This window comes from Pipistrellus hanaki (genome assembly GCF_964339955.1).
Source record: "Pipistrellus hanaki genome assembly, chromosome: 12".
NCBI classification, from domain to species: Eukaryota; Metazoa; Chordata; class Mammalia; order Chiroptera; family Vespertilionidae; genus Pipistrellus; species Pipistrellus hanaki.
Genome location: NC_140514.1, coordinates 36773228 through 36798979, shown reverse-complemented (window position 1 = coordinate 36798979; position 25752 = coordinate 36773228). Strand labels below are relative to the sequence as shown.

The following is a 25752-nucleotide window of genomic DNA, read 5'->3' as shown; positions in this document are numbered from 1 at the left end:
GCTGATATTGTATTTTTCAATCCCACAGTTTTCACTTGGTTCTTTGAGATTTTTTCTGATTTCCCATTTCTTCCTACATTATATTCACCTTTTTGTTAAATTTCTTAAAATGTCTATAATAGTTGGTTTAAACTGTCTGCTACTTCCAATAATTGAGTCATCCATGGTTTGCTTCCATTGCTGTGTTTTTCTTGACTATGAGTCATATTTTCCTGCCTTTTCCCATGTTTTATAATCACTTAATTTGTATTTCAGACATTATGTAGGAAACAAAGCAGAAGACTTAGGTGTAATATTAATTTGTTTTATTTACTTAGGTGCAGAGTGTAAGCTTTTTACCATGAAGGACTGGTTATTTAGATCCTCCTTAAGTTCGGTTGAGCTCGGACTTGGCAACAGCTATAATTAGAGTGTATTTCCTGTTAATAACCCAACTCCCAGCCCTTTGCCTGCCCTGCCCTTATGGTCTGTTCAGTGCTTTGGAGGAGGTTAGGTGCAGCTTCACAGACTTTTGCTTGACCTTTAGCTTTAACCTTGGTAGGAATCCAGAATCCAAGCAACACAAGAATTTACAAGATTATGCAATTTCTCTCTACTTTTCAGCAACTTCTCCCATGTTAATTTATTAGAACAATGAGAAAAACGGTATGGGTGAGGCAGAAGAATTGCAAGGCTAGTAGGTTTCTTTCTTCATTCGGGGATCTTTCATGTAATCCATCCCTCTGGCACACACGGTTGTCCTGGGTTCAGCTGGCTTTTCCTCCTTTCTGCAGAGTCTCTATTGGAGGCTGACCTGCTTTTCCAACTGCCCATACCCAGACCAGGCATCCACCCCAAGAATGGAAGCTTCTGAAATCTCTGCTCAGCTCCAAAGCGCTCGTTTCTCTGTAATTCAGTTTGTTCAGTGCTTCCTCTGTCTACTAGCCCCATAGAAACATATGCATTCTGTTTTGCCTGGGCTTTTCTGGTAGACCATGGAAATGAAGGTTTTTCACATCCTAACTAGAAGCAGGCATACCATAAAGTATTTTTCTAAATGTTTGTAACTACACATTTGTCTCAAATCAGGAAGAAAAATGATACTGACTGATGACTGGCATATAAATACACTCAAGTATTTCTCATCTTAAAAAAATTAATCCTCACCAAAACCGGTTTGGCTCAGTGGATAGAGCATCATCGGCTTGCGGACTGAAAGGTCCCAGGTTTGATTCCGGTCAAGGGTATGTACCTTGGTTGCAGGCACATCCCCAGTAGGGGATGTAAAGAAGGCAACTGATCAATGTTTCTCTCTTATTGATGTTTCTAACTCTCTATCCCTCTCTCTTCCTCTCTGTAAAAAATCAATAAAAAAATCAATCCTCTCTGACCCCATATCTCCCTTTAGCTATTGACCAATTTATTTTCATTCCTCTTCATAACAGAACTTCTTGAAACCCTTTTGCACCCCTCTGTCTTTCCTGGTGGAGAGGTTCTTCAAATGTGGAGTGACCTTTGGCTATCTTTCATAGTGAATGAGCGAGATTTTAAGAGTTGTTAGAAGCTCTGAATGCATGTTGGGAGATGCCAATTGGTGGACAACCAGCTTTTATCCACAGAGTTTTTTTTGTTTTGTTTTGTTTGTTTTTTTTGTGTGGAGCATATGTAACTTTTTCCCTCTCAGAGATATTTATTTCTATAGGTTGTTACTAGTTTTCAAACTCTTTCCTTGGGTGTTCTGTCTGAAATTGACAAGGATGAGAGCTGAAAGTCACAATGTTTGTTATGCAGATGTCTCCATAATCTCCTACATCTAGTGTCTGACTGTGAAACCATTCTTGTTTAATTCTGCCAGAGAATATAATTCTCTGGTGGAGCTACAGAAAGGGTAGTTTTTAAACATAGTAGAGGTGGGTGATTCTAAAGGTTGACTACCTTCCTCAGATAAACTTGTAAACAATATTCCAGTTTTCCTCACGTAGCCCTTCCTTGACTTTTATAGTATCTAATACCTCCAGTTTTTTTGAGGTTTCCAGGGTGCTGGAAGGGCTATATCTGACTTCTATATCTGACTTCTCTCCACACGTTTACATTATTTCCCACTCCAGTGTCTTCTTCTTGTCCCCATATACAGAGTTTTTATGGTTGAACTATTTCTTAGTATCCTCAATGATGGGCATGGTGGTTTTGTTTTATAGTCTTCTGGTTTGGGTTGCTTTTTGTGAGACGAAGGGCCAAAAATGTCTCTGCCCCTTATTTTAAAATTGAAGTCCCTCACCTTTTAACCCATTCCGCTCTGCCTTTTATCTCCACAACTCTGCCGAATCTGCTCTTGTCAAGGTCACCAGTGATCTCCCCTTTGTTAATCCTCAGACACTTCTCTGGACTCACTACTCAAAGCCTTACAGCAACAGACGCAGTTAACCTTTCCCTAAATTTAAAATGCTTTCTTCTCTTGATTTCCATTACAGGATATTCTCATCTGTGGTTCTTTCTCCTATTTCTGTGTAGGCTTTTCCTTTTCTTTTAGAACTCTAAAAATTGGGAGTGCCCCAGAACTCAATCAGATCTCCCTATCTTCATACCTACAGTTTTAAGGTAAATTCCTTATTTCCAAGATTTCAGTGCCAATCAATGGTACACGGACTTTGGCGGAAGAGAGAGTTGGAATTTAATCCTAGTTTTGCCACTTCCTAGGCATTTCAACTCCAGAGTTCTCAAATATAAAGCGAAGATGTGGAACTGTTAAGATCTACCAGCTCCCTTTCCGCTCAGAATGGTGCATCAGATTTTAGATAGGGACCAAAGGATGAGTAGAAACAGAACCTGGACATCGGCTGGGAAGTGGAGAGGCCATAGTTGGCAGATAGGACATGGGGTCAAGTGCAGACCATTAACTGAAGTTCATGGAGAGGAGCCCATCAATAATTTCCAAAGGTTGCAGCCTAAGCAGGCATAAAGGACAGGAGTGATGGTTTAATCACAGGACAACATGATGAATTTGTACCAACTCCTCTTAGTACAACTCTATTTTGATTGGTTATTCAATTGACAGTGATTTTCACCATGCATTTCCTATGGCATCACTTGGCTTCTGAAATAAATCCCTGTAAGATATTCCCATAGCTAACATTTTCCCCCCGGTTGAGCCATATTTAGCAGGAGATAGAAAATGGACTCTATATCCAGGGTTGCCCAAATCGATAGCTTTTTTTTTCCCCCCATGAGAATCTTCAGTTTCATGCTCTTCTTAGTTCAATAGAACTGGGTTTCTCCTGGTGCTGGCAACATATAAAATGTTCAGGTTCGTATAGTTGAGTTCAATACTACTGACCACAGTGAGCATAGGATAGAGTGGCACTCTGCCAAGTCCTGTGAACAGAGACTGTGGAGCCCACCATCTTGGATGGAAGCAGAAAGTGCACAGCCCTAGGGCAGATGACCTGTTTTGGTCAGCTCACACCTTTTTAGTATATGCTGGCAGAGGCTGCAGTTCTCGCCAAAGGACTTCCCTACCACCCTCTGGAGCAATATTGGGCTGCAGGTGGGAGTAGGTAGATGTACACTGTTCCATACCAGATAATCCAACCCACATGTCATATGTGGACACAGTCTGAGAAGAAGAGTTGGGGGATCATATAAGACATCGGGAGAATGACAGGCAACGGCAGCTCTGATAAGCCACTACTGGACGTATAAATTGGTGCAGCCCCTTTGAGAATAACTAAATCATGCCCAACGAAGTTACATATTCACATATTGTAAGACCTAGCAATTCAATCCCTAGTTGTATATCCTAAAGAAATTTTTGCTTCTTACTCCCTCAGGATACAGGTACAAGAATGTTCATTGTAGCCTTGTTTATAACAGCAAAGAAATTAGAAGCAAACTAACTGTCTATGAATAAGGGAATAAATAAGTATATGATGGTACATTATTATAATAAAAAACCCAATGCACAAAAGTGTAAATGAAGCAAACACAGCTACATGTACCTATGTAGGAAAAGTCTCAGAAACATAATGTTAAGCATAAAAAAGCAACTTCAAGAAAAACACAATATGACTATTAATTATAAAATTTAATATGAAAATATATCATATATTGATCAATGTTGTATAAAAATATACAGCATCCATAAAAATGATAAACTCTAAATTCAGGATAGTGATTGTATCTGATAAGAAAAGAGAAAGGGGAGTGTACACAAGTCATGTTGATACCTGTAAATTCTATTTCATTAACATTGTGGTAGATAATGACTGTTCACTATCCTTTGTACACTTCTGTTGCACACAAATAATTAACAATTAAAAAATTTATTGAGGATGAGAAGCAAAGGCTAAACCTGCAGTTCACGAGGAGGCAGTGCTAAAGCTAACACCTTGGGGTTGAGTTAGTTGAGGGACAGTTGTGAACCTGCCTGATGTTGACCAATTGTGGAAGTGATTTTGTTGGGTCACAGAAAATCTAGTAGTTTTGGCTGTGTAGCTTCAGAACTCTACCTACCATTTTTTTTTTAGTTCTGTTGGCTACTTCTGCAGTTTGTCTTGCTGGCTTCTTCCAAACAAGACTATTTTTGAACCCTGCTCTGTCAATTTTTATCCTTTAAACGTATTTCCCACATGAGAAATAGTAGGTAAGGAAGGGAGGCAACATTTTCGGGGTCTCTATGCTGTGCCACTGTCTCTGCTGGGCACTTTTCATGCAGCAATTCACAAAAGTACCCCAACACCACCATATGGTGAGCATTACTATCTTGGTTGTACAAATGAGAAAATAGTTTCAGGGGAGTGCAGTAACATGGAGCCCAGACTGGAACCCAGAGTAGTCCTGGCACAAACCCTGCATAGTTTCTATTATATCTGTGGTGTCCAAAGTAAGCATAGGACAATGTGCTATACCTAAAGATACAGGAATGTATACATAGACAGCTATCTATGTATTATCTATCTATCATCTATCTATCTATCTATCTGTCTGTCTGTCTGTCTGTCTATCTATCTATCTATCATCTATCATCTATCTACAATATCATCTATCATCTATCTATTTTCTGAAGCATAAATTGTACTCCAAAATTTGAGAAAGAACTCAACATGATTTTCATATAAAATCAAACATTGTAGAATAGACTACAAGTGCACATAGATTGTTAAGGTGAAAGGATGTTGAAGAATTTTCTTGCTTTCAAGAAACCACTTTAAACTATACCTGAGAACCCCACAGGCCCACTCCTACTTTCTTTTGCTAGCAGGATGCTCCGGAGGAAGAGCGTGAGAAACACTGGCCCACTCTTCTCTCACAAATCGGTCTGTTCCCCGACCTTCTCACTGCTTCACGGTGGGGTCTTTTTACCATTGAGACTCAGTATGAGTAGCCCTCTGGGTCCAGGAAGGGGAACATTTGGCCTGCAGGCAGTATAAGGCCCACGGAATCATTTGGTCTGGCCCTGCCAAGGCAACCGCAGACGGGACTCAAAATGCAATAAATCTAGAAGCTTTTTTTTTTTTCATAGTAACATAAATTTATATTAAGTGAATTATATTAAAGAAATGATGTTATAAATATCCAAATGGCCCTTGGCAGTAAAAAGGTTCCCACCCCTCCTTAAACAATTGCTTCCAGAGATAGTATTGCCTGGTCTGATGGATAGAACCATCAGACCAAGGAAACACTAACTTTTATGTGGCCCCATGCTGGAGCAGAATGATCTTCCTTTATGCCTCTATATAGTGACAGGACAGCCAAAAGCTTCAGAGAAAGAGGTGGACCAGGCAGAGCTGGGGACACACTCTCTGAATTACTGTTGGATATGTGGCTGATTTGAGGGGGGGTGTATCCAGGAGGATTCGGGGTAATTCCTTAGATGTTTGTCAAAACCCCAGCAACAACCACAATAATAACAAAGACACTTGTTATTATATGTCTGGCATTGTTAATTCTTCTAACAGTTTTATGAGATAGGGACTATCATTATATTCATTTTTTTTTAAGAAATATAATTTTTATTGATTTCAGAGAGGAAGGGAGAGAGAGAGATAGAAACATCAATGATGAAAATGAATCATCAATTAGCTGCTTCCTGCATGCCCCCTACTGGGATTGAGCCTGCAACTCAGGCATGTGTCCTGATTAAAAATCGAACTGTGACCTCCTGGGTTTTAGTTAATACTCAACCACTGAGCCGCATCAGCTGGGCCATTACATTGGTTTTACAGATAAGAAACAAAGACACAGAGTCAGAGACGGCTGAAGGCAACTAACTCAGACCCCATGATATGATCCTTTAATCAACAAACCGGAGAATAAATACTCTGCTTTATTTCTCTTAATTTTGTCATCAAAGCTTCTTGCATTTAAGTGAATAATATCTCAAAATGGAACAAATCCCAGGACTTTCAAGCACAAAGTATCTGAAGACGTTTTCTCTCTTATTTTATATTTAGAAAAGGCTTTTAGAACTGTCTCTTGGTAACAACAGCCTATAATCATTCTGCTCCAGGAATCAAGCGGTGTGTTCAGAATATGTCATTTTCCCCTGTGACACTAATGGCAAAACCACACTCCCAACCAAACCAGAAGATGACTGAGAGGGATAGAGAAGTGTGGTCTCTTGGTTTCCACTCAGCAGTTTGAGCCAAGCGTTCTTGGCTCTCACTGCAACTTCTTAAGCAGTAAGCAAGACACTTACCCTCTTCACCCCATCTGCGAAATGCTGATGCTACCTCTTTACCTCTCTCTTTGTGAGGAGCCTTTCCAAGCTGAAGCTGCTAAGAAACCATGAAGATAAAATGTGTAGAGGGCATATATTTCTCTGGGAACTATTCCCCTCAGGGTTTAGGGTAGTGAATTGTGAATTGGAATTTTTTAAAACTTAAAACCATATATAAGAGTAAAATTGTGGGAAACTATAGTATAGTGGTTGAGGGGTAGGGATGGGATCATGATACCTGGGTTAAAGTCTAGGTTTCTACACTTTTACAGCAGAGTGGCCTTCTCCGACTTAGTATCCCCACCTATATAATACCTATAGTAAATAATGTAGTTTTCATAACAACCTCACAGGATAGGTATTATCATTTTCTCTTATTATAGCTGAGAAAAATATTTTAAGATATTGGTACATAAGAAAGCCATTAATAAAAGATTGTATATAGACTAAAAATGCATATGCATTTATGCATTTGCACATATACATAGCGATTGGTTCCACTTAAGTATTCCACAGATAAGAAACAAGATAACAGCATGCATATATGTGCAGTGAATTGGGTACATTATTTAATGCAGTAGAGGGAAAAAATCACTAAATTTAAATATTTTAATTTTGTGAGTTAAAAAGAATTCCACTGCCACCAACTACTTAATATGAATTTGGACAAATAATTCCATATCTCTGAGAATAATTTTCCTTAGTGAAATGAGGCCAGTAGGTTGGGTAAGACATAATAGTTATTTGACTTGTTGTTTTGTTATGCTTTGTTTTATAATCTTGCAAAGTTTATAAGAAAGTTGAAATTTTCAGTTAAAGATGATCTACACATTTTGACTCCCCCCTTTCTGTCCAAAATGATGTAGAAACAGCTAACCTAACATAATAGAAAAAAATGTTTGTCGTTGCTGGAAAATAGGTAAGGATGCCATATGCGTACCAGACACTTGGAAGAATTCCTGCAAAACTGGAGCGGCTGACATCATGGTGAAGGAAGGACCTACCAGCCTGGAATTCCCGGACATGAGAAGAAAAGCCTGAGATTGGTGATGGGATAGGTTCTTAACATAGGGATCCAACATCTACACCTGATCATCTTCCTTTGGCTTCAGTTTCTTCCCTACCTTCGATATACTACTGGGTCTTCAGACTTTCCAGGGGAAAAAACTACATTATGTACATCTAAACGTTCCTGTCTTCTTTAGCCTGGGATCTTCACATTTCAACAAAGATTTACATGATGTCGGACAGACTTAGCCCAAAACCCATTACTGAAAAAACATACTTGTTTCTCTTTTGAGTCACCATACTAAGGAAATGTCTCAGAAGTTGGGAAGAAGAGGAACAATTTGAAGAATTTGAGAAATTTTCCCCTTGGAAATAAACTATTTTAAGAAACATACAACCTTTCTAATTCATACTCATGATGAAGGCATTCCATCTCTAACACAATATCAGGGACACACACACACACACACACACACAAATTCAGGATCAAGAAAATATTCATAGGGTTGAAAGACATTTGTCACTTAAAAAAATTTGAAATGGCAATGAAAAATATAAAACATTGATGAAAGAAATTAAAGGCATAAATAAGTGGAAAGATAGTTGTGCTATGGATCAGAAGACTTAATACTACCAGGATGATAATAGGACCCAAAGTGATCTATAGATTTAATGCAATCCTTATCAAAATTCCAATGGCATTTTACAGAAATAGAAAAAAAATTATCCTAAAATTCATATGAAATCCCAAGGGACCGCAAATAGCCAAAACAATTTTGATAAAGAAAAAAAGTTGAAAGACTCAGACTTTCTCATTTCAAGACTTACTACAAAGCCACAGTACTCAAAGCAGTGTGGTACCAGCATAAGGAGAGACAAAATTGACCAATGGAATAGAATAGAGAACCCAGAAACAAAACTTTGCATATCTGATCAAGTCATTTTTGACAAGGTGTTAACCATCTAATGAGGAAAAGGCAAGCTCTTCAACAAATGGTGCTGGGAAAATTAAATATGAATTTGCAACAAAATAAAATTGGACTCTTATTTTAAACCACATACAAAATAACTCACAATGAATCAAGAACTTAAATGTAAGAGACACAACTATAAAACTCTTAGAAAAAAAACATAGGGCAAAAGTTTTATGACACTGAATTTTTGCAATGATTTCTTGGGCTAGGACATCAAGTACAAGCAAACTTTTTGTGCATCAAAGGACACTATCGACAGAATGAAAAGATAACCTGTTGGATGAGAGAAAATATTTGCAAGTAATATATTACATAAGGGATTAATATCCAGACTATATAAAGAACTCTTAGAACTCAATGACAAAAAGGACCAAATAAAAAATGGACAAAAGACTTGAATAAACATTTTTCCCAAGAAGATATACAAATGTACCAATGATCACAAAAAGGTATTCAACATCACTAATTACTAAAGAAATACAAACCAAAACTATAATGAGATACCATTTCACACCCATGAGGATGGCTGTTCTAACAAAGAAACAAACCCAGAAAATAACAAGTGTCAGAAAAGATGTTGAGGTATTCCTTGTAGATTATTGGTAAAATGTAAAATGTTGCTGCCACTGTGAAAAACAGGATGGCAGTTTCTAAAAAAAAAAAAAAAAAAAAAATCAAAAAGAATTATTATATAATCCAGCAATTCATTTTTCTACATCCAACCCCAAAATAATTGAAAACAGAAACCTGAACAGATATTTACATGCCAATGTTCATAGCAAAATTATTCACAACAGACAAAAGGTGGAAACAATCCAAATGCCCATTGACAGATGAATGGATAAACACAATGTGGTATATTAATACATAAACAATGGAACATTATTCTGCCTTAAAAATGAATGAAATTCTAATACCTGCCACAATATGGATGAAACTTGAAAATATGCTAAGTGAAATAAGCCAGACACAAAAGGACAAATATTATATGACTCCTCTTATATGAGGAATCTAGAATAGGCAATCCATAGACATAAAAAGTAGAATAGAAATTGCCAGGGGCTGGTGGGAGTTTCAGTCTAAGATGATGGAAAAGTTCTGGAGATGAATAATCTCACAACTTAATACCACTGAATTGCATGCTTAAAAATAGTTAAAATAGTAAGTTTTATGACACATGAATTTTACCACAGTAAAAAAATGCAATGGAAGCCATGAACAGTAAGTGGAATGCTGCAAAAACAAAACAAAACTTAAATTGTAGAATTATAGGACCAGAGTGAATCATTTGCCAAGAATGCAAAAAAAAATAAAAAAATAAAAATAAAAATAGAGATTAAAAATTATAGTAGAATATAAAAGAGTTATTGGATAAATTCAAGACTAAAATGCACGACAAGAAAAAGTAATAATAAAAGGAATAAAAGAAAAATTTTGTAAGCTGAAGAAACTTATTAAGTTGTCAGATGAAATAGCTCAAGTCCTACACAAAGTATTACACAAAATTAATAAGAGAACCCACATCTAGACATATTCTCTTGACTTTTTAAAAATTCCAAAGATAAAGAAAAATAATTTTTACAAGCATCAAGGAGAAGACAATAACACAAAGAAGAAAGCATTAAAGGGACAAACAGGTTATTTTATGTTGATTGGAAATATATTCTATAATGATAATATTGGGTCGGCAGCTAAGTAACTGCGGGTTTCACACATATATGGCTTCAGTTGAATTTTTAGGTTTGCAGACGTAGTACAAATGTAAAACATATTTTGTTATTTGATAGTTGGCTATTCAGCTGTTAATCAGTAAAAAAAAGTTTTTTGATCTGTTTTGTAGTTTTCGTTTGGCGTTCGTTGAAAAATGGAAAATCAAAAGAAACATTTTCGTCATATTTTGCTTTTTTATTTCTGCAAAGGGAAAAACGCATCGCAAGCTCATAAAAAGTTATGTGCTGTTTATGGTGACGAAGCCTTAAAAGAACGGCAGTGTCAAAATTGGTTTGCCAAATTTCGTTCTGGTGATTTTTCACTCAAAGATGAAAAACGCTCTGGTCGTCCAGTTGAAGTTGATGATGCCCTAATCAAAGCAATAATCAATTCGGACTGTCACAGTACAACACGTGAGATTGCAGAGAAGCTTCATGTATCACATACATGCATTGAAAATCACTTAAAACAACTTGGCTATGTTCAAAAACTCGATACATGGGTTCCTTACGAACTGAAAGAATCACAGTTAACGCAACGCATTAGCAGCTAAAGATTTGCTAAAGAAACGTAATGAAAATGATCCATTTTTAAAACGACTGATAACTGGCGATGAAAAATGGGTTGTTTACAACAATATCAAGCGGAAAAGATCATGGAGCAGGCCAGGTGAACCAACTCAAACAACATCAAAAGCTGATATTCATCAAAAGAAGGTTTTGTTATCAGTTTGGTGGGATTACAAAGGAATTGTCTACTTTGAACTCTTACCACCCAACCGAACGATCAATTCTGATGTCTACATTGAACAACTAACAAAATTAAACAATGCAGTTGAAGAAAAGCGGCCCGAATTGACAAATCGAAAAGGTGTTGTATTCCATCATGACAATGCAAGGCCACACACATCTTTGGTCACTCGGCAAAAATTAATGGAGCTTGGTTGGGATGTTTTGCCACATCCACCATATAGTCCTGACCTTGCACCATCTGATTACTTTTTGTTTTGATCTTTACAAAACTCCTTGAATGGTAAAAATTTCAATAATGATGATGATGTCAAATCGTACCTGATTCAGTTTTTTGCTAATAAAAACCAGAAGTTTTTTGAATGTGGGATTATGATGCTGCCTGAAAGATGGCAAAAGGTCATTGATCAAAATGGGCAATACATTACAGAATAAAGTTATTTAGTTCCATGAAAAAATTGTCTTTGATTTTCTTTAAAAAATCCGCAATTACTTAGTTGCCGACCCAATACATGTGAGCTAAATAATTTAATATAAATTATAAAACAATGTGTTGGATATTCCAGTGTAACATAGTGAAAACTTTAAAATTATGTCTGTCTTCACAGATCAAGTAAACCATGATAAATAAAATTTATTCCATGAATTGCAATTTTTCACCAGGAAATCATTTGATTTAAAGTTTTTCAAATGGAGAGGAAGAACAAAAATAATAAAAGAAGAAAGCTATAATTATCTTGATATGACCAAAAAGTATTTAATAAAACTTAACATTCATTTAATAAAAAAATTAAATAAAATAGGAAGAATAATTCCTTAATACAGTAAATAAAATACCTCTATGAACTCAATATCCAATGAAGTACATAATTATTAAATATAAGACATTCCCATTAAAATTTGAAAATTTTATTTGTAATAAGACACACAAGAAGATATAACAGCTATAAATATTAGAAAAGAGAATGGAAGTTATTCATTACAAATAGTACAACTATTTTACCTAAAAACCACTCCAAAATTAACTGCAAAGTATTGGAACCAATAAAATGTTTCATTAAAATGCTGAGAGCCTGGCCAGTGTGGTTGAACATGGACCCATGAACCAGGAGGTCAACGGTTCAATTCTCGGTCAGGGCACATGAGTGAAGGAGGCAGCCTGTCAATGATTCTGTCATCATTGATGTTTCTATTTCTCTCTCCCTCTCCCTTCCTCTCTCTGAAATCAATAAAAACATTTTTAAAATATGGAGTGAGAAATAAATGTATAAAACCAATAGTTTTCCCCCAAACCAGGTTTTCTTAACAATTTTGGGATCATAAGCCTTTTCTGATACAAATTATAATCTCTCTGATTGCAAATTTTAAAAAATCATTTCATGTAGCTCAGTAAAAGCCCATGGACTCCAAAATTATAGGTTAATTGCTCTACAGTAAGTGGTAATTTAAAAAATACAACGACAAAAATTATTCACAGTGGGAGGGAAAAACTTTAAAGTGCATAGAAATAAATGTAGGAAACATTGTATGAGGCTGATCTAAAGAAAATATCAAAACCTTACTGAAGGCCATAAACAAGCAGTGATATATCCTTAAATAAGCTAGATATAGTAAAATGCAATGCCATTTTGCTAACATTATTCTATATTTTTTCATACAATTCAAATGAAAATTCGTCAGAATATTTTGGAACATAATAAAAATCATTTAAAATACACATCGTAAGAAACAGCAGACAAAACAAAACACTAAACACCAGGGAAATTTTCACACAACATTAGAAGTGAGGAATGACTAGTCTTCCAGATGTTAAAACTAATTAAAATATGTAATTTTGTTCTAACATGGGAACAGACAGAAATGCGGTACATCAGAATAGAAAACAGCAATGGAGCCAAGTTTATGGAAGGGTTTAACTTTTTACATTGGTAGCAAATGATTATTCAGCAAAATGATATTGGAAAAACTGTCTAAACACTTGGAGAGAATATGATTCATCTTGGTATTACACTGTACATCAGAATAAATTCTAAAAGAGGTAGAGATCTAAATGTAAAAAAAAATTACAGTAAATACTAGAAGTAAAGAGAATCATAAAAGAACAATAACAGCCTAATCACAATTATGGTGCTAAATTTCTGAATAAAACACAGAAATATCAATAGAATTCAGCTCTACATTAAAATAATAATATATTACAAACAAGTATAACCATAAATGCAAGAATGATCCAGTATTAAAAAATATTATTAATGCATTTCACTGTATTAGTAGGTCAAAGAAAAATATGATCATCTCAATAGATGCCAAAAATGCATTTGATTAAACTTAATATCTATTCCTGATTTCTTTTAAAGTAAGAGTTGGACTTCCTTGACATGATCTCATTTCCAAATGAAACATTTAAACTATTTCAACGAAGATCAGGAAACACATTCCAGGGCTTTTTTTTTTTTTCTTTTTAGGAAATTATATGCAGTAATTAATACTAAATTAATTAATTCTAATAGTACTTAAATTAACAATCTATCCTTTATTATGCTAACGAAGAAGCCTAAAAATTTTGTTACAGTTTGTTTATTGCTTTGCAAACTGATGAAGCGAAGAAATCTTGGAAGAGCAAAGCACATGAGTTGGACCAAATCCAGAATCCAGAAACAGAATGCTAGTCCTGCCATTTTTATTATTTGACTTTAGCAAGTTATCTATTCTCTACATTTCAGTGTCATTACCAGTAAAATTAAAGTAACAGCAGGTAAGGTGAAACAAACTTGCCCCTGCCTATCACCCCTGCTGGTTACTAGTATAACCCCTGCTGGTTACTAGTATAACAGAACTCTGAGCAGGATTAAAAAGCAAACACACCAGGGCTCTGAAAAGTAAACAAAGCAGGTGGATTGAGGAAAGCAGTTAAAACCTGGAGGAATAAGGCACACAAACATGAACCCCAATTTGTTTTCCTCTTTTTTTCTCATGCCTTTAATCTGAGTGTGGGTCTTAGTACATGGCAGTGGCCTGGAATGTTACCTAAAAGGTCTAGAATGTCCCCATATTTCTGGCCTCTGGTGAAAGAGCACCTTGTGGCTAAAAGAATGCAGAGGAAATCTCCATTTTTATTTCTATTTTATTACTCCTGGCTGCTCCAAGGGTGGTCTAAGCAGAGAACTGTATGAAGCAATGTGATGGCCAAATTGCCAGGAGAAACCCCAATTTTCTTGCTAGATGACTTGGAAAGAGGGTCCTCAGTGGGGAAGATAGTATTGAAGAATGCTGGAGAGGAGAGAGCTAGAGAAGGGGGTCCCTTTAATTCTGTGCATGAAGTTATGTAAGTCCCAGGTTCATCTTGAACTACATGTGGAGGATAGACCCAGTGCAGCTTAGCAAAGCCTTTGAAAATGGGACCGAGATAAAAACAACCACCCACAGAAGAAGTGAAAGGACTTGTAGTCTGAACCTAGCCAGGGTGATTTCTTACCAAGCAAACAAAGAAAAAAAATTTCTCCAAAAAACATAATATCACAAACTTCTAGAATATAATCTAAAATTACCCGACATACAGAGTACCTAGAAATGTGACCAATTCTTACAGGAGAAGACAATTAAGATGGCAATTCTGAGCTGTTGGAATTAACAAACAACTTAAAACAGTTATTAATAACTCTGTTGTATGAAGTAAAGATAAACACGTGAAGTAAATAGAAAGATAAAAGTTCTCAGCAAGAAATAAATTTTTTAAAAAGAACCAAATAGACACTTTAGGACTAAAAAATACAGCATTTGCAGTAAAATAAATAAATGAATGAATGAATGAATGAATGAATAAATAAATAGATGAGCTCAATGGCAGAATAAAGATGACAGAGGTGAGAGTCAGTGAACATGAAGATAGATAAATGGGAATGATGTAATCTGAAGAACAGAAAGATTAAAGAAGAACCAAATAGAGGCATGTGGAATAATATCAAAAGATCTAACTTTTGTGCCACTGGAGTACCAGAAGGAGAGGAGAAAATTGACAAGTGCAGAAAAATTGCTATAAATTCCCCAAATTTGGTGAAAGACATAGTTTATAGATTTGAGAAGCTCATCAAAGCCAAAATGAGGTAAACTCAAAGAAAACCATGCCTAGACACATCATACTCACACTGCTGAGAATTAAAGATAAAAATAAAATATTAAAAACAGTGAAAAATGGCATATTACATATAAAACAGTGAATCAAATGACCACAGAGATTGCATTAGAAATTGAACCAATAATGGCTGTATAGGGATAGATAAGAAATAATACATAAAGAACTTAGCATATAAAAGACACAAATGATATTGATTCTCATAGTAAATCTACATTTTGGCACCTCACATTTATCTATTCTGATGTACCATTTATTTTTCACTCTATTTCTTCAACCTTCTCATGATTACCCCTATGTGATTTGATCCCAAGAACTGGATGCAAATATACCTTTGATATTATTTCTTTATATTTATCCCAAATCTTTTGTTATTGTTGAAATGAGGATCTCTGCTAATTCATGTCTTGTTCTTAAACAAGTTTTAAAAACTCTGTATGTTTCCTCAATCACTACATATAGTAATGCATTTTAAACTGTCTTAAAGGGATATTGTGAAGATCAAATGAGATATAGAAAAAATATATACAAATTCCTGTGACCAACTAAAACACTGAAAGTCATATATTTCAGAAATAGTACCAGCATAGAAGTTCTGACAGCCTAATTCTTGAAGCCACTTATATGAGAAAGTATTTTAGAGAGATGGCTTCCCCCATTTTCACAGAGGTTGATAAGGTTGGGGATGTGTCAGGAAACCATGTCATGCTTTGTTAGTTGACTCACAGGTTAGGCTAAGCAATCACCACACGAAACCCTTACAGCCTTTAGGAAAGCATTTCTGGCTGTTGTTTGCTACATTATCAGCCCTTAATTATTAAATCCTGCTTCTAGCAAACAGCACATTCGAACCTCTGTCTTCTCCTTCGCACAGGAAACTAGGGGTAGTGAAGTGAAGGCATAAAAAATTAGATTGAAAGTAGGATTCAGATGAGTACTCGGAACTAGCAGAACTAAAATGGATCTGAAAACCTGGTGTTCCATGAGTGTTTATAAATCTGTGACCTTCCCTCTGCCCTACCCAACTTCCCAAAGGTCATGAGCAGTAGCACACAAAATATCCACAAGGGATGTGATGTGTGAATTGGTCTCTTGACTAAACTCTTAGTCATGGAGTGGGTGGAATCATCACCAAGAAGCAGCACTAGGCAGCCTCGGGCTGTAGGAAAATGTGAACAATGGATGAAAGGGAAGTTTTCTATGAATAAAAGACATCTCCACATAACGATGCCATCATTCAAAGGCAGAGAAAGATTAGGAGTCTTGAATAGAGACCCCACAGGATGAGAGACACTTTTTCAGAGCTTTTTAAAATTCTTGGCCAATATTTTTTTAAAAGATCATAGGTTCCTTGGGCTTTGTGATTCTCTGTTTTTTAATGTAAGGCAGCAAAACAGAGTGGGAAAATGTGGGGCCTGCGACCAGTGTGGGTTCTGTTTGCTATCCATAGGAACAAGATATGGCTTTGATACTGTTGTAATTTAGCCTAGTTATTAATAAATGCAAAGGGGCAAAGGGAAGGCCAAACATTATAGTCATTTGTGCAGCTTTGCTAGGAAGCTGCAGTTGAGATGCATGCTCAGTACATTCAAGGAGAAATAGGGAAGGCACCTGTCTGTCAGTCATACCTGGGAACAGGTCATTGGCCAGAGTAGGCACAGCCACTATAAGCGTGGGAAGATATAAGATGTTTAATCTCCTAAACAAAGGAGTTCACTCTCCTGGTTCATGCTCATGCGCTTTTGTGTTTTGGGGACTCTTGTTGCAGACAGTAAGTTCTCTTGGCTCCCCTGCATTCACCCACATGGCCCATCCATACAGGACTGATGGACTGCAACTAGCCTAACACTAAACTGGACCCCACTTCACTGTGGAAGGAAAACTTTGAACGTTGGCTTTGCTAACTTTCCAGCTGCACATCTTCCAGGACTGGATTAAGGGAAATAGGACTTTGGAAACCAAGAGATATAATTCCATGCAAATGAAAATTTCTCATCCTCCAGTGTGAGCCTCAGAAAATTCTTTTTCTCAAGATATTGCTAAGGATCCGACCCCCAGCACCAAGTGGGGAAAGCAATCCTCCACTTTCACTGATAAGAGCTTCAGTTTCTCCTATTATTAATAAAGAATAAGAAACTCCTGTGTGAGGTTTTTTAAACCCTCATCTGAGGATTTGTTTTTTTATTGATTTTAGAGAGGTGGGGGGGAAGAGAGAGACAGAGCAAAACATTGAAGTGAGAGAGAAATATCGGTTACCTCCCATATGCTCCCCAAACCCACAATCTAGGTGTGTGCACTGACTGAGAATCAAACCACAACCTTTTGGTGCACAGGATGACGCTCCAACCAAATAAGCCACCCAGACAGGGCAGAAACTCCTGTTTTCAAAATAGGTTTCTGTTAATCTCAAATCATATGTGCATATCCTATATAATAAAAGGGTAATATGCAAATTGACCCTAACAGCAGAATGACCATGAATGACCAGTCGTTATGATGCACACAGACCACTAGGGGGCAGACACTCAACACAGGAGCTGGTAGTCATGTGCTCCCACAGGAAAGCTCCACTCAGCCACAAGCCAGGCTGACGGCTGTGAGCATAGAGGGGTGGTGGGAGCTTTTCCCACCTCCTTGGCAGTGCTAAGGTTGTTTGACTGCAGCTTAGGCCAGGGAGCAGACTGAAGCTTCAGTTGGACACCCCCTGAGGGCTCCCAGGATGCCAGAGTGATGTCTGACTGCCAGCTTAGGCCTGATACCCTGGGGACCTAAGTTGGCAGGTGGACATCCCCCAAGGGGGTCTCAGACTGCAAGACCCCCCCCCCCCCACCCGAGTGCATGAATTTTCATGCACTGGGCCTCTGATAATAGATACTGCTGAAAGAGAAATAGGGATTGAAAGCATCTAGATGGTATGAAGTACTCCTTTTGTTACAAATAGAAAACAAAGATATGGAGAAAAATGGGGACTAGCTCCGATTTGCTGTGTCCTTGTAAAATCCAGAACACCTTACTCTGTCCTGTTAGTTTTAGAAGAAGAATGTTATAGAATAAAGTCTTCCTGCCCTCCCTAGACTTACCCTTTTTCCTTCCCTTTTTCCAATATGTCTGTACATAAGTCCCACATGTCCCCCCTCACCCCAACTTAATGGTGCATCTCTCATGGGGACCACATTAATTTTTAAAAAGTAAACAAAGTTTCATGAACTCAAAACTATCATCTCTACTCTCAATATACCATCCTAACTATGAACGAATGATAACATCTCTGTAAGCATTAGTTTTCATCTGCAGGTGGTAAAATCCAAAATAATATTTTTGTTAAGCTAGGTTTAACAAATCCTTTTATGTCAACAGCATTTTCCCACACTTGATTCAAATTTCCTTTTATTTTGTGGTATTATAAACCTTCCCTTTCTCTCCCCTGCCTTAGTAATTATGTATGACAATATTTCAAGATCTTCCCTCTCTCACAGTGTGCTTATTATATGTTGAAACCTTAACCCACAAAATAAATCTAATTAAAAGAAAAGAAAATATAGTCCCCTAAGAAATGGTTTTGCTAACGTTTTGCTCCAAGTTAGCAGACCGAGTCACCAATCAAATGCAAGATTTACCTTAATGTGATTTAGTCACTTATAAAATTTCACCAACATCAGGAAATTCCATCAAAATCATCACAGAGTAAACTAGCAGATGGATCAGTGTGCAAAGTTCAAGGCTTTCGTGAAAATAGAGAACTATTAGATTAAAATGATCGACAGGTCAAGGTTGGCAGTAGGGCAGAAATAGGAGAACTACTTGAGGAAAGATGAGCATTTTTATGACAGGGAGGGGCATGCTTACCTATCTTCTGTTAGCTTCATTAGGGTTGTTCCTTGAGTAGAGAAGACAATAAAGGACATCCTTAGCTGTGGGCTGGAAAGGAAAAGAAATTCTATTAGGGCCAATAGAGAGACAGCGGAATGCCATTCTCATCCAGGCTTCCTCCCTGCCCTGCCCTTTATATGAAGGCTGCCAAAACCGAGGACTTACAACCCAAGGGGCTTCCATCATTGGTGTAAACATTTAGCCAGCAGAAGACTTGAAGCTATGGACCAAAGAGAAGACCCATGTTGTCTGCCTGGAGCCTGCTTCTGACTCAGCACCACCACTCAGTGAGCGCGGATTATAAGGAAGAAAGCTACAATTCATCACTTCCTGTGCTCTGTCTGAAGAAGAGTGTCCCTTCGAGAGGACTTTTGTGTCTACAAAAAGGGGATTTCAATAGACAGAATTTGAGAGTGTCTCCGCAGTCAATCTGGCGTACCCTATAAGGAAGAGAGTGTCTCAGATAGTTGCAGCTAGTTCCCATCAGCCATTAAGATCACACATGAGCTCCTTTGGCTCTGAAAGTAGGATCACCCCATCAGCTTTTAATTTCTACTTGGCTTCCCAAGGAGGTTATCCGATAAGGAGAGAATGTGCTGATGGGCCACAAGCATATCAATGCAGTTGATAGTTATATTTCTCATTAGTAATTAATATATTGGCATGATTTTATACAGCAGTATTTGGAAGCTTTGTCAATGTACAACTGATGAATTTTACCCATTATGGGAGTCAGAACAACTCTCAGCTAAGGACCAAATATGCTCCTGTCTGCAGGATGGACTGTCAGATTGCAGGGCTGTCACTGTGAGGCCAACTGGTTCATCCAATAAGCACCAACCTATTTCTTCACAATGTAATACCCCCCCAAACCTGATCTAGCCCCAACTATTATAGCGCTCACTTCCTAAATGTTTCTCAAACCTGTCCCTCTTTTTTTTTTTTTCCCTTCATCTCTTAGCTTAAGAACTTGACCTCAATTATCTGACCACTGCAGTTATTGCCTGGGGATGACCTTATCTATCATCATTCCTTGTTCCCCTACCCCCAGAATTGTTTTCCTAAAATATAAATCAGATGTTGTCAATCATTTGCAATAAAACCTCTAATGGCTCCTATTGCTTCCAGGATGAAATCTACATTCATTACCTGTCATATGTTTGAAGCATCTTTGGAAACCGTTAGCATGGTATTTAATGCTTGGTAGGAGCCCAAGCAGTTGTGTATTGAGTATTGGTTTCTGAAACAGACTTAGGTTCTCTGTGCATGACACCACAGTAACTACCTGTTACTACCTCACCGGTGCTGGCCCATGTCCTAAATAACAATAATAATGATCATACTAATTTTGGCCAAACTTATCAAGTTCTTACTATGTACCCGACATTACTGTTGAGTGTTTTGCGAGTATTATCTCAATACACTTAGAACAACTTTGTGATATCAGTACTGTTATTATTCTTACTTTTCACAAAAGAAACTTGAGACCCTGAAAGATAAAGGTCACACAGTGGGAGAATGGTGGATCTGGGGCTTGAAACCAAACATTCTCATTCTAGAACTCGGGCTCTTAAGCACTAAAGGGCACTGTCTCCCTTACAGAGAGCTCAGATCTTGGGAAGAATACAGTGTTGATGTGGGAAACGCAGGTCTCCAAGGGGCTGTTGGTGTATGAGTCTGGGCTTAGAGGCATAATTTCGGAGTTCTCAGCATACTTAGCATGTGAGTAAAACTGTTCAAAGAAAGTGTCAACAGCAAGGAGGAATGTGAGCCAAATTTGAAACCAACCTCAGCATTTACAGGCCTGGCTCTGGTCAGTGAGATGAAAGGAGAACTGGAAGCCAAAGGAGGAGAAATTCCAAGGAAAGATAAACCTGACTCCATGGGGTTCCTCTATCCAGCTGAAGAAGCTGCAAGGCGCTCACAGGCTCTGTCCTCTAGGGCACCATGTAGAGCCTTCGCGAGAACAAGCAGCTGGAAGGTGGCTATAGCAGCCAGTTGGCAGTGAGTTAAGGGATGAATAAGAAGCTAAGTGGCCAAAACCGGTTTGGTTCAGTGGATAGAGCATCAGCCTGCGGACTGAGAGGTCCCGGGTTCGATTCCGGTCAAGGGCATGTACCTTGGTTGCGGGCACATCCCCTAGGTGCAAGAGGCAGCTGATGGATGTATCTCTCTCATCGATGTTTCTAACTCTCTCTCTCTCCCTTCCTCTCTGTAAAAAATCAATAAAATATATTTAAAAAAAAAAAAAAGAAGCTAAGTGAAATAAGTCAGTCAGAGAAAGACAAGTATCAGATGATCTCACTTGTATGTGGAAACTAATGAACCAAAGACAAAATAGGTCCAGAGACTATTTCAGGGGTGGGGGGTGCAGTTTCACTAAAGAACTTATATGCACATATAAGGAAGGCCTGTGGGGGAGGCAGGAGTAGGGTAGAGGGTGTTAATGGGAGAAGAAAGGGTACATCTGTAATACTTTCAATAATAAAGATAAATTTTAAAAAAGAAGTAAGAATATAGAGACAGATAGAGTCTTTAAGGATATTTGAGTGAGAAACCAGTAAGATATGTTGGTATTGACAGGAACACATGACAAGAGATTTGTTGCTTCTCCTTTTTAGAAGAGGGGCAGTAGAGATTAGTTTGTGTCTATTAACAGTGGAAATGGAGGCAGGGGAAAGGTATAGAAAAACTTAAAAAAGAAATAAAGACCTGGAGGAGACTGGAAACGGTGGGATAAAATGGACTACAGTGCGGGAACTGGCCTAAAGCAGTGGGGCACTTGCATCTCAGAGACAATGAGAAGGACATGCATGCATCTTGTGATGATAATACATGGAACTTGAGATACTCAGTTGTCTGCTATTCTCCAGGTTCCTGGTGAAATAGGAAGTGAGGCTCCTTGCTGAGAGTGATGGGTGTGAGGTGTAGCTTGGAGGCTTAAAGAAAATGGTGAAGTTAGACTCACTATTAGGACAATGTGAAGGGGTTGGAATAAAGACAAATAATAGGACTTCAAGTTTCAAGGATCTCACTGAAATGAGAAATGATATACATATTTATACCGTTATCAATCACTGTTATTGAATAAACTTCTCCTCTGCTGTATCAGCTGCCTAAACTATTTATTACAATGATAAATAAAAACCAGTCATCCCTTTTCAAAATGTACTCACTTACTCCAAATTATTGACTGATCATATACAAAGTGCCAGGCACTGTTATGTCAGGCACTCTTATTAAAATGTTGGTCTTTCAATGAAATAGTCTCTCCTGCTTGGAGTTTGCGTGACAGTAATGTGTTGGTGCCACACTTGGATGGGGCCCATAGCCAGGGAGGACAGTGTCGATAACCAGAGGAAAGTGCCTCGAGGTCTGGGTTAGGTCAAGTCAATGCTCCTCAGTTTCTTTATCTATAAAATGAGAGGATTGGATTAAGTGGTCTCATAGCTCCCCTAACCCCTCCCCTCTAACTTCCTTTGATTCTAAGACACTGAAGTGTCTGGAGTTGCTGAAGGATCTGGCAAAGAGAAGTGTCTAGCACCCACTCTAAATTGGGTGCTGGGCTAGTTGGTTTGCACAGGTTTTCTCCCATAATCTTTACATGCAAACTAGGGTCCAGCCGAGTTAATTACTAGGGTTGCACAATGGAGCTTAGATTAAAATCTGCATCTGCCTAACTTCAAAGCTTCTCCTGGTAGATTCCTCCATTTCAGGGGAACAGAAGGCCAGAAGGACAGAGACATAGCAGATACTGTCTAATGTCTGGAGCGGATTTGTCTTCTATCACTCCACAGGATCGATGGGTAAAGCGCAGGAGAGGATATTTTGGCCCGATGACAAAAAGACCTTTCTGGAAACTGGAACTGTCCAATGGGCAGCAGTTTCTCACCAAAGCTATTAAAGTTGAGAGGGAATGCCTCTTGGAATAGATAAATCGGTAGATTGTTCCTTTCAATTCTAAACTTCTAGAAGTCTCTTAAATATTTTGCATTTAATGCCACTTGTGTATCTGCTTCTTTTTTTTTCTCTCGACTTCCCGACTTCCCCCCATTCACCTCTCTCCTCTCAGCATCTGTTTTTCTCATTCATCAGGGTGTAGCTGCTTCCTGCTGCAGCTTCCAATTTTTGGTATCACAGAGAGGATATATCCCTCCAAACTGGCAGGCAGGTACATGTTGAGATTGTTAACTGAGTTTGTCATCACCCTGATCTCAGAGAAGAACTGTCTTCTGAGATAAAAAACTTCATTCAAAAAGTGTATGGTTACTCATATTGGCTGGAAGACTTTACAGAGGCCATCAGCAGGAGAGGAGCTGCTTTATTATTATTATTATTATTTTTTAAATATTTTATTGATTTTTTGCAGAGAGGAGGAGAGAGGGATAGAGAGCTAGAAACATCGATGAGAGAGAAACATCGACCAGCTGCCTCTTGCACACCCCTTACCGGGGATGTGCCCACAACCAATGTACATGCCCTTGACCGGAATCGAACCTGGGACCTTTCAGTCTGCAGACCAACGCTCTACCACTGAGCCAAACTGGTTTCGGCTGCTTTATTATTATTTTTAATTTTTTAAAAGTTATTTTTAGAGAGAGAGGAAAGGAGGGAGGGAGGGAGAAAGGGAGGAGGAGGAGGAGGAAAAGGAGGAGGAGTAGAAAAAGGAGGAGGAGGAGGAGGAGGAGGAGGAGGAGGAGGAGGAGGAGAGAGAGAGAGAAAGAGAGAGAGAGAGAGAGAGAGAGAGAGAGAGAGAGAGAGAGAGAGAGAGAGAGAGAGATTGGAGTGAGAATGAAAAATCAATTGGCTGCCTCCTGTACACTTCCCTACCATGGATGAAGCTGATTGGGAATGGAACCCACATTTTGGTGCATAGGATGATGCCCAACCAACTAACAGAGCCACTTTGGCCAGGATGAGAGGAGCTGCTTTAGAATTTACAATTGGAAACAATTTTACCAAAGACCTTGCCAGCTGGCTTCAATGAAAGCTATTACAGTTGCTTATCCCAAGGAGGTTGAAATTGCCTTCTTTCCTTCACTAGTGAGTGTCTATACTTATTGGAAAGTGGGACCTCCAAGATCCCTACAATGTTTAGAATGATGATGTTCAAAACTGCATTGTCCTCTCTAGGAAAGCAGTGTTGGGAATGCTCAGAGAATTCCACCTGATAGAGCACATAGCTAGTTTGCCCGGAGAACAAGGGAGTTCCCAGAAAGTGAGGCTTTCAGTGTTAAAACTGGAAAAGTTCTGGGTAAACTGGGATGACTTGGTCACTTTACATATACCTATACTCCCTCCTACAATGAGCCAATGGCTCCAGCTTGATACACTGTGCAATAACATTAATTATCCTTCTAGAAGAATGTATTTTTCAGCAAAAGAGGGACAAGGTTAAAATATTGGTCTTTCAATTAAATCGGGGTCCTCTTGAAAACATGAAGCTAATAGTCTAATATGTGGCAAAGACAAAAACAAAGTCTCGTCCAAGATTTGAGGGTCTACCTTTGTCAAAAAGTATCCCTGGAGTAGTAATTTGTAGAATAGCAAATACAGGCCGGCTTTGCTCATGGCAAAGAACTATGCATGTATTTCTTACCTGATGAACTTATGAGCCAACTGTTCCACAAAGTAATAGATCTCATTCCAATGGTGCATCACACTTCCTGATCTAGGAAAACAAAAGCAGATGTTACTTAATCAGCTATTCATTTGCCTTTACCTTTCATCATTTCTTTTCATATTCTATTAATTGATGCTGGACCTATCTATTAACTGGGTTCATTCTCTGAAACTTCTGTAAGTTTGGAAATTATCTGAAATGGTGTTTAGAGTTAATGTTAGAATTCTTAAAAGTTTTGTTAAAGAACTCCTTCACTGCACTTCCCACTCATTCCTATTCCCATGCCACACACTCATTCACTAAAACAAACAAACAAACAAACAAACAAACCCGGGGCTCAATCAGACTTATAGGTTAGTTTCAAATCTTTAAGAAACTGTTATTTTTGTGTGTTATTTAAATTACTCTTTCATAAGAGCAGGGAGACAACACCAATTTAGTTGAATGAGATTAGCACAAATTATATATATATATATATATATATATATATATATATATGCAAATTTTCCAAAGAAAATGTTAGCAAAATGAATCCAACAGGAATCCAAAAGAATAATAATAGATTAATTGGCAACATTTATTTCAGGAGTGTATTGACAGTTTGACATGTAAGGAAATCTAGTGTAACTAGTCATTCTAAAAAATAAAAGAAGAATAACTACACAGCCTTTCATTTATTAAAAAGGAAATCCCTTACTGGAGAAAGAGGGAAATATTCTCTAGGGGCACATGGAATTATAGAATTTTAAATCTGGAAGGGGTTTCTTTATTTCTCAAGGTTGACTTTTGTTTTACTGATACTATTTATCATGGCTTCAATTTAGCTTATAATTATTTCCATAGTGCATGTACTCAATTTGTTGCAATGGCTTCATAGTAGATTTTTTCTGTTCTAACCCACTGTTTTCTGAAGCTATGATGTCTCTCTCTCTCTCTCTCTCTCTCTCTCTCTCTCTCTCTCTCTTTTTCACTCAAGGATCTATTTCAGCTGA

General features: G+C 37.8%; 1 protein-coding gene across 1 annotated transcript in view; it reads right to left on the bottom strand.

Annotated features, from left to right (window-relative positions):
- The window catches only part of ANTXR1 (ANTXR cell adhesion molecule 1), a 208677-nt gene that overhangs the window by 161692 nt on the left and 21233 nt on the right, over positions 1-25752 (bottom strand). The window contains exons 2-3 of the mRNA XM_084901202.1: positions 24737-24808; positions 19114-19185 (exon numbers count right to left, since the gene is read on the bottom strand). Coding sequence (XP_084757328.1) covers positions 19114-19185; positions 24737-24808 — 144 coding nt within the window. The remainder of the gene's footprint in view (positions 1-19113; positions 19186-24736; positions 24809-25752) is intronic.